This window comes from Mustela erminea, chromosome 4, assembly GCF_009829155.1.
Source record: "Mustela erminea isolate mMusErm1 chromosome 4, mMusErm1.Pri, whole genome shotgun sequence".
NCBI lineage: Eukaryota > Metazoa > Chordata > Mammalia > Carnivora > Mustelidae > Mustela > Mustela erminea.
Genome location: NC_045617.1, coordinates 82,989,343 through 83,008,779, shown reverse-complemented (window position 1 = coordinate 83,008,779; position 19,437 = coordinate 82,989,343). Strand labels below are relative to the sequence as shown.

At 34.1% G+C, this 19,437-nt stretch overlaps 1 protein-coding gene across 3 annotated transcripts in view; it reads right to left on the bottom strand.

Moving 5' to 3' along the window:
* ZUP1 (zinc finger containing ubiquitin peptidase 1) overlaps nucleotides 1–19,437 on the bottom strand; it is a 36,404-nt gene that overhangs the window by 11,297 nt on the left and 5,670 nt on the right. For all 3 annotated transcript variants that reach the window (XR_004284994.1, XM_032339728.1, XM_032339726.1), the window contains exons 3-9: nucleotides 13,931–14,041; nucleotides 12,102–12,223; nucleotides 10,199–10,367; nucleotides 7,041–7,229; nucleotides 6,445–6,610; nucleotides 1,740–1,891; nucleotides 489–709 (exon numbers count right to left, since the gene is read on the bottom strand). Coding sequence is in view for 2 of the 3 variants with exons in the window: in XM_032339728.1 (XP_032195619.1) it covers nucleotides 489–709; nucleotides 1,740–1,891; nucleotides 6,445–6,610; nucleotides 7,041–7,229; nucleotides 10,199–10,367; nucleotides 12,102–12,223; nucleotides 13,931–14,041 (1,130 nt within the window). In the remaining variant the exon portion in view is untranslated. The remainder of the gene's footprint in view (nucleotides 1–488; nucleotides 710–1,739; nucleotides 1,892–6,444; nucleotides 6,611–7,040; nucleotides 7,230–10,198; nucleotides 10,368–12,101; nucleotides 12,224–13,930; nucleotides 14,042–19,437) is intronic.

The window sequence follows — 19,437 nt, the reverse complement described above, 5'->3', positions numbered from 1 at the left end:
GTTTTCTATACCTAGAAATTCTTCTGAATGTACCAGTCACCACTTAACTGTAAAGGATAAAGAGGCAATTGTATGAAGTTAAATTCTAGAACTGTGTTGTTATCCAGTAACTGCAGATGTGTAAGATAGAGCCACAATAATTATTAGAATCATACTTAATAAACCATAATTATTAAGACCAATATGCATTAGGTCTCCTGGGATTGAGTTAGGCTTTCTTACCACATATGTTGTCATTTTTCATCATTTGCCTGGCATTAGCAATTACATTATATAAGATTAAACATTTTTATGAAGCCGAGTCAAGTATTTGAAAGTCATTAGGTAGCATTTGAAATTTAAAGATGTCCACTCCAGAAACTAAATGATATAAAACCAAAATAATGAAGAATGAAATACAAAGGGGTAACACTGATTTTAACTAAAAATCTTAAACTTGTAAGTTCAACTTATTCAAGCTTCACATAATCAAATACGTAGATACTTACAACTTTCTCCTCTGAAGAAAGGACACCCTCTACTGCCACTATCTGGTATTGCTTATGTTTTAAATTTCCCACAAATTTCCGAAGTTGCTTGAGATTGCTAGCCTCCATATCTTGCTTTAACAGTTTCTGCATTTCTCGAGAAGGACATCCAGGATCAAATATTAGTAAACATAATGTTCTGTTTTTTCTTTCTTCAATTCCAACAACTGTGCGACTATGACCTATCAAAAAATTAAAAAACAAAAACAAAAACAGCTCTATATGTGTGTGTCCTATCTACTGCTATACATATAGACATGTTACTGAACATACACATACAGTATATATATTCTCTGCAGTATGTGCACACGTGTGTTTAGAATAGAAATACAATCAGTCCCTCTAACAGGTACTCTCTCTCTGAAGACACAATAGTTTTAGTTCTATTTCTTAGCCTTCAGTTTTCATTTGCTCAATTTTTCTTAAGTTTCATTATAAAAAACTCTGTCTACTGTCCCATATTATTTTAGTTTTTCTTTCCTAATCCCTTGATCTTTCTTATCCAAATTATCTCACAAGAAAGCATTTGAAAATTACCTACCCCAGAACAAAAACTCTCATGAATCCAAAAGGTTAATAAAAATAAATTTATATATACTAGAATTTCAATGGAAAGGGCTTAACTTTTACAGCTTGTATTCCTAAATGATGAAACTCCCAACATTTACTTCTATTTCTGTTGATTCAAATCATCCATTCAACAAAATTTATCAAGTGTCCATGTGCCAGGTACTATTCCAAGCAGTTAGCTATACAGAAGCAAATAAAACAAACATTCCTGCCTTCATGGAGTTTTCACTCTAAAAGGAAGGAATATAAACAAAGTAAATAAATAAGCATATTATTATGTTAGAAGCAAAAAAATAAAGCAGGGAAGAGAAACAGAAAATGCCAGCAGTAAGGGGTGGATAACAAGATGGAATTTCAAATAAGGTGATCAAGGAAGGCCACATTGAAGTCTTAGGTGAAGACCTAAAAAAGTAAGGGATGAACAAGACAGAAGAGCGAACCGGTTGGCCCTGAAATAATAAAATGGATAGCACCCTTCAATACCCAGGAAGGTACCAATCATAAGGACAATGTAGCTCTGAAAAACAGACTAATGTCACAATACTCTCCTCTTCCCTATTACCTCAGTCTTAAAAGAGCAAAAGTCAATTAGTTTTCCTGTAAAGGTATAAGCTATCCTTATTATTTATGAGTTTTACCAACCTTGATGCTGAAGATAGATTGGAGGTTTAGATGTACACATTACTTTTGGACTCCCTTCTCGGTCTGAAGAATAATAGTTCAATATCCATTCAAATAAACGAGGATGTGTACCCAAAGGACCAGTTGACTTATGAAAATCAACTATGTGGCACCTATAAAAAAATTAACAAAATGGACTGTTTGTAGAAGAGTTTTTAAAACTTTCACCAATGGAGTCATCAAATACAAAGAAATTTTAATTCAGAACTAATTTTATCTCAACAGTATTTTCTTAAGAAGAAAATAAATGTAAGTTCCATTATGTATCCAGAAAAATGTCATTTTATGATGAAATAATTATTTAAATAATTTCAAAATAAGACTGATCATTGATCTAAAAGTTACATTTTCTGATACATAGAATCCCCATGAACAGTAAATAAGGACCATACTTGGTTTTTAAAAGTCATCTACATGTAATGTGAGACAAACTTTCATTCTAAATTCTCTAAACCTGATGATCAATTAGAAGCTGAATTCTAATTTTAATTCCACAATAGCCATTCACATCTATCAAAAATATCCTGAGTATTTTTCCTGTTGGCTCTCACAAATTCCAATAAACAGACAAGAATACCTACAAAGATCTCAAAAAACCCTGTATGGACTTCCATCCATACATCTATCTATCCGCTACTTGACACTAGACTGTAGTGGTATTCCTTCCACAAGAGGAAGTCAACCTGGAATAAATAAAATTATTTTAACCTTAAGCACTATTGACAGTTCTTAGCAACTATTTTTAAAAGGTCAGGTATGAGCAAGGGGCGCCTGGGTGGCTCTGTGAATTAGCATACTAACACTTGATTTCTGCTCAGGTCATGCTCTCAGGGTTCTGGGATCAAGCCCCATGTCAGGCTCCCTGCTGAGTAAGGAGTCTGCTTAAGATTCTATCTCTCCCTCTGCCCTTCCCCCAACCTGTGCGTGTATGCTCTTTCTCTCTCATAAAGAAATAAAATCTTAAAAAAAAATAATAAAAGCTCAGTTATAAGCAATAGCAATTAAAAAGTTTTTCTTTCACTTTAAAGTATAGGACAGATATCCTGTCTTTCCTTGTCTCTCTTGACAAATAAAGTCTCCCAATACACTAAAATTATAATGGTTGCTATCCTTAGCCTGAGCAAGTTTAGTGTTGAGGCTAACTTTCAATTGATTACTATTGAGTTTTTTTTTTTTTTAATTTTAATTTTTTAAAAAGATTTTATTTATTCATTTGTCAAAGAGCGAGAGAGAGAGCGAGCTGCACACAAGCAGGTGGAGCAGCAGGCAGAGGGAGAAGCAGGCTCCCTGCTGAGCAAGGAGCCCAATGTGGGACTTGATCCCTAGACTGAGGGATCATGAGCTAAGCCGAAGGCAGACGTCCAACCAACTGAGCCACCCAGGTGTCCCTACTACTGAGTTTTAAACACTGAAATGAACTTCTGAATAAATTTTTAAAAAATCAGGTACCTTTCAGGTTAGAAATTGACTATATATTAAGATTTAGAATCTGAATAGTACCCTACAAATATAACTCAGAAAGTGAAAGACAGACATTTAAACAAGTAGTAAACAAATTCAGAGCACAGTATTAAAGAGGCTTTACTAAAAAATTAAACTGTTTTAAGCACCAACGGAAAAAGCTGGATATTACCAGGTATTTTAGACAGATATTATCCTTTCCTTAAACATTATTTGAAAACTCAGTATATGATATATAGATGTATTGTGAAAATGTGAACAGACTGGCAAAAAGAAAAGAAATAGTAAAGTTAGAACACATTAAAAGTCCTTTTGATTTAAATAATTCAAGAAGGGGCACCTGGGTGGCTCAGTGGGTTAAGCCTCTGCCTTCGGCTCAGGTCATGATCTCAGGGTTCTGGGATCGAGTCCCGCATCAGGCTCTCTGCTCAGTGGGGAGCCTGCTTCCTCCTCTCTCTCTGCCTGCCTCTCTGCCTACTTATGATCTCTATCTGTCAAATAAATAAATAAAATCTCTTAAAAACAAACAAACAAATAAATAAATAATTCAAGAAAATTATTAAACAAGGTTTTCCTATTTGTTTTCTTTTAAAGATTTTATTTATTTTGAGAAAGAGAGCACAAGTGGAGGAATGTGGAAGGGCGGAAGAGAGAGAGAATCTCAAGTTGAGACTTCACACTGAGCAGGGAGCCCCATGTGGGGCTCAATCTCACAACTGTACGATCATGACCTGAGCTGAAATCCAGAGTTGGACCCTTAACCAACTGAGCCACCCAAGCACCCCCAAAGTTTACCTATTTAAAAGTTAAGAAATAGTTTTAACTCTGAACCTAATCAATTAATGTGATAAAAATGATATAAAACAAATATAAAGGAAAACAGAGTCATGAAGCTTAAAGGCAAACTTTCTCTTTTTTTTTTTTTAAAGATTTCATTTATTTATTTGAGAGAGATTTATTGAGAGAGATCACAAGCAGGCAGAGAGGCAGGCAGAGAGAGAGGAGGAAGCAGGCTCCCTGCTGAGCAGAGAGCCCGATAAGGCAAACTTTCTCTTAAAAATGATAAGCATCTATCTCCATTCCCTCTTGAAAGCCCAACATCATCATATTGAGGGAGAAAATGATTCAAACAGCCAAAGAGAATGGAGACAGCCCAAATTGTCCTGTAGTTTTGGGAAATGAAAAGCAGAAGAGGAAACATAAAAGTGAATGGAAAAAACAGACAATTGTCTTAAAATCCCAGAGATGCTGGAAGCTCAGAGGCACTAGTTATTGGCGAGAGTAGTAATGGAGTTATGTTAAAGGAATTGAAAATTTGCATAAGAAAGGCAAATTACTGCTTAACTACCCCACTCCATCAATGCAGGAGCTCCAGGCAGGAGAGTGGAGAACTCTTCTCTGAATGGCCCCGAGAAAAGATCTCTTCCTATATTAAAATTTTCGGAGTTCCCCAAACAAATAGCAAGCTTCCACCACCTAAAACTCTATAAATGGAGTCTGCTTATCTGCAAGCTCCAAGTAATCCTATAGGACCTCTGATCTTTTAGTGCTTCATCCTCACTCTAGGAATGGACAACTAAGGACTTAAAAAAGTTAAAAGAAAGACTTCAAAATGCAAAAGACTAAAATAAATAGATGTGAAAATAAATTAACATGGAAAAACCCCACAAAACACAAGGAACAGAAAGAAAGAAAATGTTGGGAAAAAATTTTCAACCATAACAGACTATAATGCTATGAAATTACCCCTTAAAATTAAAAACATGATTGCTAAGATACAAATTTCAATAGAATAGTTGGAAGATAAAGCTGAGAAAATCTACATAGTAGAACAAAAAGCAAAGAGGGGGAAAAAAAAACCATGACCAATAAACTTAAAAAGTCAAAGGAGTTCAGTGGCCAACTACCAGAAGTTCAGAAAGAAGAACAAAGGAAATGGAGGGATCGTAATTATCATTAACCTCTGAGCTGTAACTACATTCCAGTCATAGTTCTAAGTACTGGATCATCTCAATATCACTGCAACTCTATGGAGCAGTTACTATTTACATGCTCTTTTTATCAATGGTGGGACTAGACTACAGACAAATTAAGTCATACAGCCAGCCAATATGCAGGAAAACTAGAATAGTTGTAGGCAGCCTGACTCTGAAGTCTAAGCTCTTTATGGCTACACTGAGATCTTAGATTTAAGATCTAGATTCAAAAGGAAAAACAAATGCCTAATACAATGAATCAAAGCCCCACATTCATGATTAAATTTCATAATAGCAGGACTAAGAGATGATGCAAAAAACTTTCAGAGAAAATAAATAGGTTATACAAAAAGAATGAAAATCAGATAACATCTTACCTTCTCAATAGTAACACTGATTGCTACAAGTTAACAGAGTAAAACCTTAATTTGATACGAAAATGATTTTGCATTTAGAATAATACAGCCACCCAAATGATCATTTAAGTATTAAGGACCAGGCACCTTTTTTCAGGAAGCTTATGAAAGATGTACTTAAGCAGGAGAACAATCCAAAAAAGATAGACATGGAATCCAGAAAAAAGTCCAGGCTCCACTTCAAGAAAAAAATGAAGAAATGACACATGGTTATAGCTCTGAAGGGGATTTAGGAGACCAGAGCAAAGACAAGAGAGGGCTTCAAGGAAGAAGTGTCCAGGATAGGAGTGCCTCAGAATACATAAGTGGAGGTTGTGAAAAGTTTGAGACCATGATGTAGTCAAAGAGTAAAAAGGAAAAGAAAAGACAGTTCTTAACTCAAGGAAAAATTGTAAAAGCTTTTCGGGAAAGTAAATAAAATTAGCAATGAATAATATTAATACAGTCATGATGTAAACTCTGACTTAAGCAAATAAAAAGTGAGATTTAACCAAATTACAAGGACTGAGGGTGAACACAGGTGGGAAACGTGAGGGAAATGTAACAATGTCTAAAACTAATAAACCAAAAAAAGAAAAGAAAGAAAACCCTGAAAGCACATTATTCAGAAACAGTGGAATTAACAGCTGCCTCTGAGAAATCAGACTTGCAAATAGAGAAGAACATGAGATAGGGACTGAATTGGTTTTTAGCATAAGCCTTTCAGTGCCACTTAAATTTTATTTTTTAACTATCCTTTGATAAAAGAAAAAAACAACATGGAAAACTTCCCATATATGACAATAACCTTAATGTGGGTTTTCAGGTACATACTTTACCCTTAGAGAGGTCAGGAGTGTGTATACTTCACATGCTCCGATCCAGGCCTTCGTTCCCTGTAACCTGTTATTAAGTTGAGAGGCACCCTGAGGATCAAAACCTTCCTTCCATGCATCTTCAATCATAGACTGAATTTTTGGAATGCAAGGAATTGACATACCTATAATTATACAAGTAAACACATTACATGACAGTTACTGAAGTACTATATATTACTTCATTCCATATTATATGTACAGTTGATCCTTGAACAATACAGAGGTTAGGGACACTAATTGCCTGCAGAGTCAAAAATCTGCATATAACTTTTTGCTCCCCCAAAAACTTCACTACTAATAACCTACTGTTGACGGGGAGCCTTACCAACAAACATAAAATGAAGAGTTGATTAACACGTATTTTATATGTTATATATATTATAAACTGTATTCTTATAATAAAACTAGAAAAAAGAAAAAAGAAAAAAATTATAAGGAAATACATTTATAATATTAGACTAAAAAAATCCATGTATATGCAGTGCACACTCATGTTCTTCAAGGGTCAACTATTTATAAGAAGACAAGTTAAAAGAATTATACTTCACATACCTTTCAGGCAATCGTCATAGGCATCATTTTGTAGTAATGATGAAAGTAGCATCTGGAAATTTCTATAACCACAACCCCAACCTTTGTCACCAAAAGATGAATGAAAGTGATCCACCCCCGTGGAAAGCCAAACGCGCCTCACATCTGTAGCAGCATTCTGATAATATCTATAAAGTGCTTCAATAATTCCTAAAATAAAAAAGAGACTTAGAAGATTTAGAAGGATAAGCTATCATCTTTTATGGCTGTCTCATATATTTCTAATGTTAGTCTCTTCCTCAAGTGCCCCATCTGAATCCTGTCAATTCCATCTTCTTTATCTTTTTACTGTTATAACCTTAGTTCATGTCTTGTTACCACTATGCAAGTTTTCCTAACACTAGTGTATTACTTATACTAGGACAATGGTGCCTTGCTGTCTAAGTAACATGGTCTTAGCAACCACATTATATAATTATGTAATACATATATAATTATATAATTGTATATATATAATATATAATAAAAGAAAAATTTCTTTATAATAAAATTTTTTATCCTTAGTCCCTAAACCTTTTTAGATATTTTCCAATATCTTTTGTTAAATTATAATCTATTGTTGAAAAGAAATAATAGCTTTAACTAATAGCTGCTTAATTAATATTTGTATAACTCACAAAAATAAAAATCTTTGCCACATAATTGAATTTCAAAGCAGTTTACAAAAAGGACATAGTATATAACAGAGCAGTATTCTTTAACCCCCTACAGATATATCAATATTATAACAACTATACATACTCTACTACATTCTACAGTAATTCTAAAACATATGCACAAACAGAAATTAAAGGGTGACATAAATCAAAAACAAATAGAAACTCTAGTATTTTCTTCTTTTATACCCTAAAGAATCGTATTCCAGATCGGCTGGAATGTCCTATCCCACAGAAACCTTTTTACACAGAGACCTTTGAAGAAATATAAAGATGGCCTTCAGAAACAGACTACTGGATATGAAAATACATGGCACAGGGAATTACAGATAAGTGGGGAAAGTACAGAGTCACTTTCCTTTCTTATTGCTTGAGATGTATAAGCAATAAGACCTTATTAAGTACTGTTATAAATAAGAGGAAAAATTAAATCCACACCTTCTCTTTCTCATTCTTTCTCATACATACATGTGTACTAATAAATTCCAAGTGAATTAAAAGTACAAATATGAAAAGCAAAGTATAAATGTTTAAAGAAAATATAAAGAAATAGGTTTATGACCTCAAAGTTGGGGGATTTCCTTGACCAAGACACTTAAGATATAAATAAAGACAAAGACAGAAATTTGATTATATTCAAATTTAAAACTAATTAAAGATACCATACATAAAATTTAAAGGCAAATTATAGATGTTGAAGAAGATATTCTAATTTCAGATAATCAACAAAGAATTAGTGTCCTAAATACTGAAGGAACTCCTATAAATCAAGATGAAAAAGACAACTCAGTAGAGGGCAAAAGAAGGGAATAGGTTATTTACTGAAGAAACTAACTCAGGGGTGATGAGGAAAATGCACATTAGGTACTATGATTTCAAAAATGAGTGGCAAAAATTAAAAAGTGTCACCATACAAAGTGTGAGTGAGAATACAATGATGCAAATGTAGATTATGATCATTTTGGAAAACAATTCTGCAGTAACTTTAACAAAGTTAAGAGATATACATGCCCTTTAACCTTGTATTTCCAGTTCTGGTTGCGTTGTAGAAAAACTTAAAAAAGACCTCTTGAGAAAAGGGAGTAAACTGAGGGTTACTGGAGGGGAGGTGGATGGGGGATGGGGTAAATGGATAATGGGCATTAAGGACTAAAAGAAAACCTGTTCATAATTTGTAAGAGTAAGAAATTGGAAACAACCTAAATGTTTGTCAACATGAGAACAGGTAAATAAGTTGTGTATAATTCTAACAAAGGATATCAGAGTCAAAATGAAGTACAGCTATAAGAATCAACATATCTGAGGAGACCAAGTAGGAACAGATGTATACCAATTACACATAGTTTAAATACATTAAAATATTACACATTTTTATGGACACCTACATATATGGTAAAAGCATTAAAATATATATGAGACTGGTAAATACCAAATTAAGGATATCGGTTCTCCATGTGGGTGAGGAGGGATTAGAATCAGAAAGGGATGCACATGGGATTTAAAATACAGATGAAAGGTTTACAGCTTTAAAACAGTAAGATTAGGAACCTCTTTGGTAGGAACAAAGCTGTTTCCATATAAATTGGTTTTACTATACTAGTGTACATTAAAAGAATACCTTAAAAAATATCAGGGAAAAGGCATTCTTTGTAGGAAGGCAGATTTGATTGTGAGTACTAGCTGGGCCAGTAAGTAGCTATGTGGTTACAGTGGGAAAGTAATTTAATCTATCTAAATCACAATTAACTAATCCAGAAAAATGTAACAGTATACAAGTGAGTGTCTGTTTTGCAAGTTAAATGATGCAGTTTATATAAAGGTCTTAGTGTCTAAAACTATACTAAAACAATATAGTAGCCACTATCTAAGTATGACTATTGAATATCTGAGATGTGACTCATCCAAATATAAATACTCTGTAAAGTGTAAAATACACATCGAATTTTGAAAAATGTACAAAGACTGCAAAATACTTCATTAATAGTTTTTAATACTGATTATACATTGAAATAATAATATTATGGACACATGGGGTTTAACATATTAAAATTAATTTTACTTCATCACTTTTCCTAATATGACTACAGGAATTAAAAAAATATATATATATATATATATTTGGTTAGTGTGTGTGTGTGTGTGTGTATCTTATACTTCTATCACACAGCATTGATCTCAAACATAGTAAACACTCAAACACTCAGAACTTCTAAAAGGCCCATTTGCAAATGTCAAGTAAATGAACACAATATAAAAGTAAATTATTTTTAAGTGGATTATTTAATAAAAATATAAAAGTACAAGAGTTTCAAAAAAACATTTTTTAAAAAATTATTTGAACAGTCTCACCTAAAAGTATATAAACTATGGATTATTAAAGTTAAGCAAATTCAAAAAATCAGGATTATTACTTCACTGTTATATGAAATACTAAAATAATGATTTTGATGTTTAAGTACTCACCAGAAGTTTTTGTTTTTCCATCATCAATACCAATAGCTAGCGATTCCATCATGTCAGCTTTTCTTCTGTGAAATTCAGATGGATGCATTCTTCCCCTATTGACTTCTATTTCCATATTTCGTAGTTGCTGTTGTTTGTATCCTCCAGAATTATCTAAGCCATATTGTCTCTATTGAACATAAAAATGACTTACTTTTCATGTCCCTTAACTTCAATGAGGATGGAAACTTACTACAATTTTATTTATTTGGAAATATATTTTGAAACATTCTACTTTATAGACTTTCATACAAGATTAAGATTTTTTATTAGAGATTTTTATTAAAGATTTTTCTTAAGATTTTTATTAAAGATAAATAACACACATACATATACACAAATCCCTCAGTTAGTAACAGCCTTTCTCTGTAAACCGCCAGGGCAAGAGATTTGCTTTCTTTGTAGTAGGAAAAGTAGACAATCCTGTCTTCCTACTAAAGGTACTGAAAAAGGCAGGTCAGTTCTGAACATAGCACTGATTTAAGAAAGCCTGTCAGTACTTATTATTTGTTCCCAGGATAGCCTATTAAGATCTACTTAATCCATAATTCATTCAGGCAGTAATTCTACATAGTAAATTAACTTTTTTTTTTTTTTTTTGCACACTGATAGAGAATCTCCAATTATAACTCAGCCTCCAAGGAAAAAGTTTTTGAGATCTAAAGAACTTGTGAAATTACTTAACAAACACATTTAAATACTGGAAACTTTTGGTATTTATAATGTTCAAAATTATTTAAGACAAAGAAAACTTAGGAAAAGCCAACTTTTTTGCCTCCTCTGAATCTTGGTGGGAAAATGTTTTGCAAACAGATGAATCACTAAGGAGAAAAACAGCCCAAGTTAGATACTCCAAATAGAGAATTACATGGTCATGTGTGACATATCTGAACAGAAAACCTCAGAAGTGAGTCTGAGAAAATTATGATATGTACAATGCACATTAGTATATTAAAGGTTTTGAAAAATCTTGTAGTATACAAACGTGTTTAACTGAATACTTTCAAACCTATTCAATCATAAACCCTTTATTTTCAAACATTATCCTATTAGCACACAGAAAAAGAGTAATTAGAAACTCTGAGCGTTATTAGCACAGGTAATAGTTCACAGAAAATTAGGACTGAAAAAATAGAAATAATCTATTAAAAATGTACATGCATTGGAGCGCCTGGTTGGCTCAGTGGGTTAAAGCCTCTGCTTTTGGCTCACTGCTTCCTCCTCTCTCTGCCTGCCTCTCTGCCTACTTGTGATCTTTGTCTGTCGAATAAATAAATAAAATCTTAAAAAAAAAAAAAGTACATGCATTAAAAATATATTAGATGCTGCCAGTTTAGTTTGGCACATACCAACATCAACCCAAGATAAAATCTCAAATGTCATCAAAAATAGATTTTCCATTAAACATGGCTCTTTTTAAATCACTAAAAGAATTTAACACTCAGACAAGAGATATTAATTCTAAATTTCTCTTTTAAGTATCTATATAAACACTTAAATTCTTTGTTTCCTAATCTGCCCTATCATTTTAACATAGATAGGTTTGAATCCAGGCTTTACCATTTAATACAGCCTGAACCTGAACAAGTTACAAGCTACATAAGCACTCTGTCTCTGCTTCCTCATCTGTCATTTAGGGAGTTGCTGTGAAGATCTTAAGGCACTATATGTGAAGTGCTTATCCCAGTACATGACCAGAATGAGTAATTATAAGTGGTAGCTGTTATGAACTATAAACTGTATATGTAAAGAGTATTTTGTGTATCAACAATGACGAAAATAATGGGCTGTAGTCTCGACAGCATGTTTGAAAAATAAGAACTCTACCAAACCAAAATACTACGATTGTTATTAATCTTCATACCTGCAGCTTCTGAAATTCTCCCATTTCTTGTCGTGATTCCTCAGATCTCCTCTTTCTGTCTTCTTCTTGTTGAAGCTGGTGAGCCAACTCTAGATCTCTAGAACACTGGACTTTGTCTATGCCTAATAGATATTTTTAATGTTTAGAATAAGGTAATTACTGAATTTAAATCTCACTTATTATATGTTTAACTCATATCTTTTAAATGGAGTAAATGCTATTATTTTGATATTTACTCATGACTATGATGTCATGGAAACACTCTTTCTAGCAGAACTTGAACAGCTTCTGTAAGGGTAAAACCTCCACTTAAATCACTAATATACACTGAACAGGCAGGCTGTGACAAGCATTTTTCATTAATTATCTCATTTGATCCTCATGACACCCTTAGGAAGTTACGTATTATCTCCTAAGGAAACTAGAACTTAGAAAAATTAAGTAATATTCTTCATTGGTGCTCCCTATTAACATAAATAAGGAAGACTAGCTTTTAAAATAAACTGGGGCAGAAAAGAAAATAATGAAGAGCATCAAAATATGTTTGCAAAGTACAGCTTAATTACAGTCTGGTCGCAAACAAAGTCTGGTACAACTCTGCAACATATTGCCCTGTTTCCTCTCTACCCAGTATCCCACAGATCCATTAGTCAGTGGCTTCTGGACAGGATCTGGTACTCCCTGACTTCCAATTTGATATTTGAATTATGTATTTGAGTATTCTTTCTTTTCTTTCAAATCTCCCAGTCTCTACTAGATCTTCCTATTTGGTCCCCACTTCCAACTGCCGAGGATAAACAAATTACAACTGATTTTTAGCATACTACTGACACTATCTATAGTGATTTACTCAGGCCATATCTTTCAGTATTTACCCTGGGCTTACAGAATAATTTATGTGCCCATACAAAGCCTATTATAAACAAAAGAATTATCAGACATTCAGCTTCAGAGGGGTATTTTCCCACAGTAGTTAGCAGAGAATCACTGGAGAAGAGGACTATTCCATCTTTGCTCCAGTGATTCCCATTTTGGGATTAGACTGAGTGAACAAGGGCTATTACTCATGAAGATCACGGACTGGTATCAGGATCATTAATACTGGATACTGAAGGCCCCTGAATTAACAGGAGATATCAATGTACCTTAAGAACAGTAGGTACCTTAAGTGCCAGTAGAACACAATTGGTTTCTCTTAGAGTCTACTTTATATTTTTTTCATTGGGATTCTGAAACTCATAGAATCTTTCCACTTCTAAGGCACTATAAGGATTACCTTATCAATGCCACTATTCAAAAACGTAAGGGACAGAGAAAAAACTGTACAGAGTCACTTACAAAATTAATAAGTGGTTAATATAAGAAACTGGACAAAATGGAAATGAACTTGAAAAACATTTAAATCATACAGTTTGTATATTCTTTAAAAATCGTATGTGCCATATGGCAGCTTCCTGGTTCAACAACAACTTTTGCTGACCTGATGCTAAATCTAGTTATTTCTAGCTGCTGAAAGAATGGCCTCAACTTCATCAGACAGATTTCTTAAATTGTAGAATTTCATTGTCTTCTGAATATTCGTGTTCTGGGAAAAACTCTGGGGACAAAACCACTAGTTTGGTTACTGCCCACAGTAGTTCATTCTATACAACTTTTCTGTGAAACAACTTCTAAAAAGAAGCTGAAGTTATATTATAATTCTTTAAAGGGACAAATTTATTTTTAACCAGTATGCTTTTTTCCCTCTTTACTACTACTCTAAAACTTAGATATAAATAGGAAGCAGAAATTAAATCAAGAGATTCTTATTTTTAAACATATCAACATACCGTGTCCAAAGCTGCTTTCTTCCAAATGTAAGTCAACGTGTTCCTGGAGAATAGGGTAATTTGTACAGATGAGCCCACACATAGGACAGTCATACAGAGGTTGATCACGGTCTGTTTTAGAGACATAATTCAGTTGTTTTATTTTTAAAACTTTTAGATTTTTTCACCCCAAGTCAAAGATTATCCACTGTCCACTAACCTTATTAAATAAGAAATAAGTAATAAGTAAATAAGCTTTTTGTAGTTGGATTTAAAGCTATTTTCTACTTTTAGGGTCAAAATGGAAGACTGAGCAGAAGCACAAATCTCTCTTACCACTATAATAAAAGAAAAAATTAATAACAAATATGTAGATCTGTAGTTAAAGCAAGAAAAGGAAAGTATAAAGGAAAATCGAAATGGTAAGTAGGGGCCAGTCTATGCATGAATTTTAGGGGTTAAATTATCAGCATCCTCCTTCCAAACTAAGTGGTGAGGTACAAAATTCAGCATAAAGCCTTCAGTGTAAAGTTTGGAATTGGGATCATACTGCCTAGTTGGAGCAGGAGATCAAAGAGCATTAAGCAGCATGGCAAGCAGATAGGTGTACCTTGCCCAGAACAGAAGCAGTACCTCTGCGTAGACCAAGACCTGACTGATATTGGGCACAGAAGAGGGACACTGAGCACTTACAGCCGAGCAATCCATACATGTAAGGTCTGGTCTGGAAGTGGAATATCTGAATCTGTATTCAGATAGTAGCTAAGACTGCTAGATAGCTGTTTACTTCCACAAAGTGAACGTGACTGGTCTCATTTTAGGTGGATCAGTTGACCTTAAAACTGAACTAAGTCAATTTGACATGTCTGGAGAGACACCACAGTCAAAAGACTTAAAATTAGTTGATATATCCTATGGTAGTGAAAATGGAAACCAAGCTATTGCATTATCTACTGATGTTCTTTCCAAGGTAAAATTCATTCAAACAGAAAAATTAATTCAGCACTTTGGTGAAATCAGCCAGGACACAGGTAAGTACTGTTTTGGAGATGAAGATACACTAAAGGCTTTGGAAGTGGGAGCTGTAGAGATTCTAATGGTTTATGGAAATCTGGATATAATGAGAAATGTTCTTCATAGCCAAGGTACAGAAGAGGAGAAAATTGTCTAACTGAAGAAAAAGACAAGGATAAATCTCATTTCATGACAGGACAGGAACATGAACTGATTGAGAGTATGTCCCTCCTGGAATGGTTTGCTTAAAACCATCAAGTTAGGAGCTAGGGGCGCCTGGGTGGCTCAGTGGGTTAAAGCCTCTGCCTTCGGCTCAGGTCATGATCCCAGTGTCCTGGGATCTAGCCCTGCGTTGGGCTCTCTGCTCAGCGGGGAGCCTGCTTCCTCCTCTCTCTCTGTCTGCCTCTCTGCCTACTTGTGATCTCTGTCTGTCAAATAAATAAATAAAATTTAAAAAAAAAAAAGTTTGGAACTACACTGGAAATGATCACAGACAGGTCATAAGAAAGATCCTAGTTTGTGAAAGAATTTGGTGGAACTGAAGTACCTCATAATACCGGGTTGATTTCCATGGAATAGAATATCAAGGAAGAGATGATGATTTTTTTTACTTTGATGACTAGTAGGTAATTGACATGGTCCAGAAAATGTACCTCACCCTGCAGCAGTCAACTCAAGGAACATAGCCCTGGTAGAACCAAACAGATACCTGCCTTACAACTGGGCCATTTTCAGAACTTAACCCAAGAACACTGGCTACTGAAAACAAAACCAAAACAAAACCAGATGCAACCCTATACTTGGTTTTGTCATGGTGTCAACATTGCAGCCTATGACTACGTTCCTAAATGCTACTTTGGACTAATTTTAAAAAGAAAGGCAGTTTTTATTTTTACTTGATGACCAAATTGAGTGCTCTTATATTTTTCAAAAAATTTTTAACATTCATACATTCAAGCAAACATAATTTAAGTGTTATAAATCTTCAAAAACTAATAGAAGTGACATCCTTAAAAAAGAAAGAAATGTTAGAGTTCAAACCCTTGGGCTTATTAGCAGGCTGGACATGGCTGAAGAAAGAATCTCTGAGTGTAAGGATATGACAAGAGATATTTCCTAAAATGAAATAGAAAGACAAAAAGATCCTCCCCAAACCTCCCCTAAACATAACAAACAAAAAACAGAACAAAACAAAAAAACCCAAAACCCACAACCTACAAAAACTGTGGGAGAACTGCAAAAGGTATAACATACACAAGATGTGAATACCAGGAGAAGAATGAAAGAAACAAAAGTATTATTTAAAGCAATAAGATCTGGGTGCCTGGGTGGCTCAGTGGGTTAAGCCGCTGCCTTCGGCTCAGGTCATGATCTTGGGGTCCTGGGATCGAGTCCCGCATCGGGCTCTCTGCTCAGCAGGGAGCCTGCTTCCCTCTCTCACTCTCTGCCTGCCTCTCTGCCTACTTGTGATCTCTGTCCGTCAAATAAATAAATAAAATCTTTAAAAAAAAAAATAAAGCAATAAGATCTGAGAATACCCCCAAGTTAATGTCAGACATCAAACTATGGATCTTGGAAGGTCAGAAAACACCAAGCACGGTAAATACCAAAAACTACATCTAGGCACACTATATTCAGACTTCAGAAAAATCAAAGATAAAAAATCTTGAAAGACAGAGGGAAAAAAACACCTTACCTATAGAGGAACAAAGATAAGAATTACATACAACTTCTCAGAAGTCATTCAGGTAATAGGAGAGAGGAGTGAAATATTTAAATTTTCCAGAAGAAAAACAAAACAAAACAAAACCCACCAACCCAAAATACGGTACCGTCAAAATTATCCCTCAAAGATGAAGGAAAAATGAAGAATTTCTCAGACAAAAATTGAGGGAAATTATTGCCAGTAGACTCGCTGTGCAAGAAATGTTCAAAGAAGTTCTTCAGAATGATGGAAAATAATATTGGCCAGAAACATGGATATCCATAAAGGAAAAGATCAGGGAAGAAATAGGAGATAATAAAATAAAAACTTTTATTTTTCTCATTAATTGATATAAAAATAAGTTTATTCAAAATAAAAATATAAGTGTATTCACTTATGTGCGTGTGTGTGTATATGTGGGTGCTTGTATTTACTTGAAATGAATGACAGCAATGACAGAAGGGATGGGGGAGGAATTAGGAATATCTTATTATGATAAGGTCCTTGTATTCACATAGTCATACAACAGTATTCAGAAGTAGACCTGGATTAGTTGTTAATGTATACTGCAAACTCTAGACTAAGCACTAAAAAAGTAAAAATAAGCATAAGTGATATGCTAAGAAAAGCGAGTATTGAGCAAGTGAAATCTTCTGCCTATATATCAGGAGTAGAAGTCCAAATGCTTCTTGATATCATAATTGCCATGGAAAACATAATGCAATCAAGTACCCGTCACAAAACTTTACTCATAGAGAACACAGCGGAACACACAGAGAAGAGAAAGAGTAAGATCTTCCTCAGTATTCGACACTAATCTGCCGTGGCCAATGGGTCCCTTCCAGCAGCCAACACAGGGCAATTGGTCTGTACACACCTCTCTTGCACAACACAATGAAGGATCTCATCCCTTTCCAGCAGAGCTCAGACCTAACATTAAGGCTGTTCAGAGAGAGAGGGGGAAGCAGCCTCCCCACTGAGCAGAGAGCCTGATGCGGGGCTCGACCCCAGGACCCTGAGACCATGACCTGAGTCGAAGGCAGAGAGGCTCAACCCACTGAGCCACCCAGGCACTCCAGGAATAATCACTTTAAATGTCACTGCTCTAAACATACACATTAAAAGATAGATTATCAAGGTGGAGAAAATATAAGACCTACCTATATGTCATCTTCAAGAAAGCCATTTTAAATATAAATACACACATAGAGGGTCACCTGGATGCCTCAGCTGGTTAAGTACCCAACTTGGTTAGATCTCATGGGTTATGAGATGGAGCCCTGTATGACCTTTGCACTCAGTGGGAAGTTTACTTGAAGATTCTCTCCTTCTGCATATTCACTCCCCCCAAATAAATACATAAATAAAACAAATTCTCTCTCTCTCTCTCTCCATATATATATATATATATATATATATATATATATATGTTAAAAGTGAAGGAATAAAGAAAGACACACCATGCTAACGCTAACCAAAACCAAAAACAAACAAACAAAGAACCGGGAGAGTAGCTATATTATTTTCAAAGAGGGCAGATTTCAGAATAAGGAATGTTATCCAGGATTAAGTGGGGCATTACATAATGACAAAGGGTTCAATATTGCAAGAAGACATAAAAATCCCTAATGTGTGTGGGCTTAACAGAGTGTCAAAATATGTGAGACAAAAAAATTAACAGAACTGCAAGAAGAAACAGATGAATCTGCTATTACATGGTTAAAGAAGTTTTAGCACTCCTCTTTTAGAAATGGACAAATCTAAAAGGCAGAAAATAAGTAAGGATATAGTTGAACTCAAGTACCATCAATCAACTGAATATACTTATAGACAAGTTCATCCAACAACAGCAGAATATACATTCTGCTTAAGCTCATATAAAATATTCACCAATACAGACCACATTCTAGGCCATCAAACATAATCTAGGCCATCAAAACTTGGGAAATGTAAGGACTTCAAATCAAACAATGTCTGCTCTCAAACTACAAAGGAAACAAACAGAAATTAAGACAAAGAGTTGATCCTCAAATACCCGGAGATTAGATAAACATTTAAATATTATCCCAAAGAAATCTCAAGGGAAATTTTAAAATATTTTGAACTAAATGAAAATTAAAACACTAATTAAAATTTGTGAAACGCAGCAAAAGCATAGCATAGAAGGAAATTTATAACATTGAATACATATATAAGAAAAGAAGAAAGATCAATCATCTAGGTTTCCACTGAAGGAAATTAGAAAAAAAAAGAACATGTTAAATCCAAAATAAGAAGACATTTAAAAAAAAAATAATAAGAGCAGAAATCAATGAAACTGAAAACAAATAACCAATAGAGAAAACCAATGAAACCAAAGCCTCTCGCCAAGGTAAGTAAGAAGAAAAAGAGAGAACACAGATTGTTAACACCAGAAATAAAAAAAGGGGATATCACAAGTCCTATGTACTTTCTGAAGATAAGAAAGTTATATTATGAACTATGCCATAAATTTATAAACTAGATGAAAAGGACCAATTCCTTGAAAGACACAATTAGGCAAATTAATACCAAAAAAAAAAAAAAAAGGCAAAAACCTAATGAAATATATAACAAGATACACATGAGAAAAAATACAAAATTCTGATGAAAGAAATCAGAGAAAAACTAAGTTGAGAGATATTTCTTGTTTATGATAGGAAGACTCTACCATGTCTATGTTTCCTGACTTGATCTATAAATTCCAGACAATCCCAATAAAAAATCTCAGCAAGTTATTTTGTGGCTATCAAGTAACTGATTCTAGAATTTATACAAAGAGGCAAAAGAT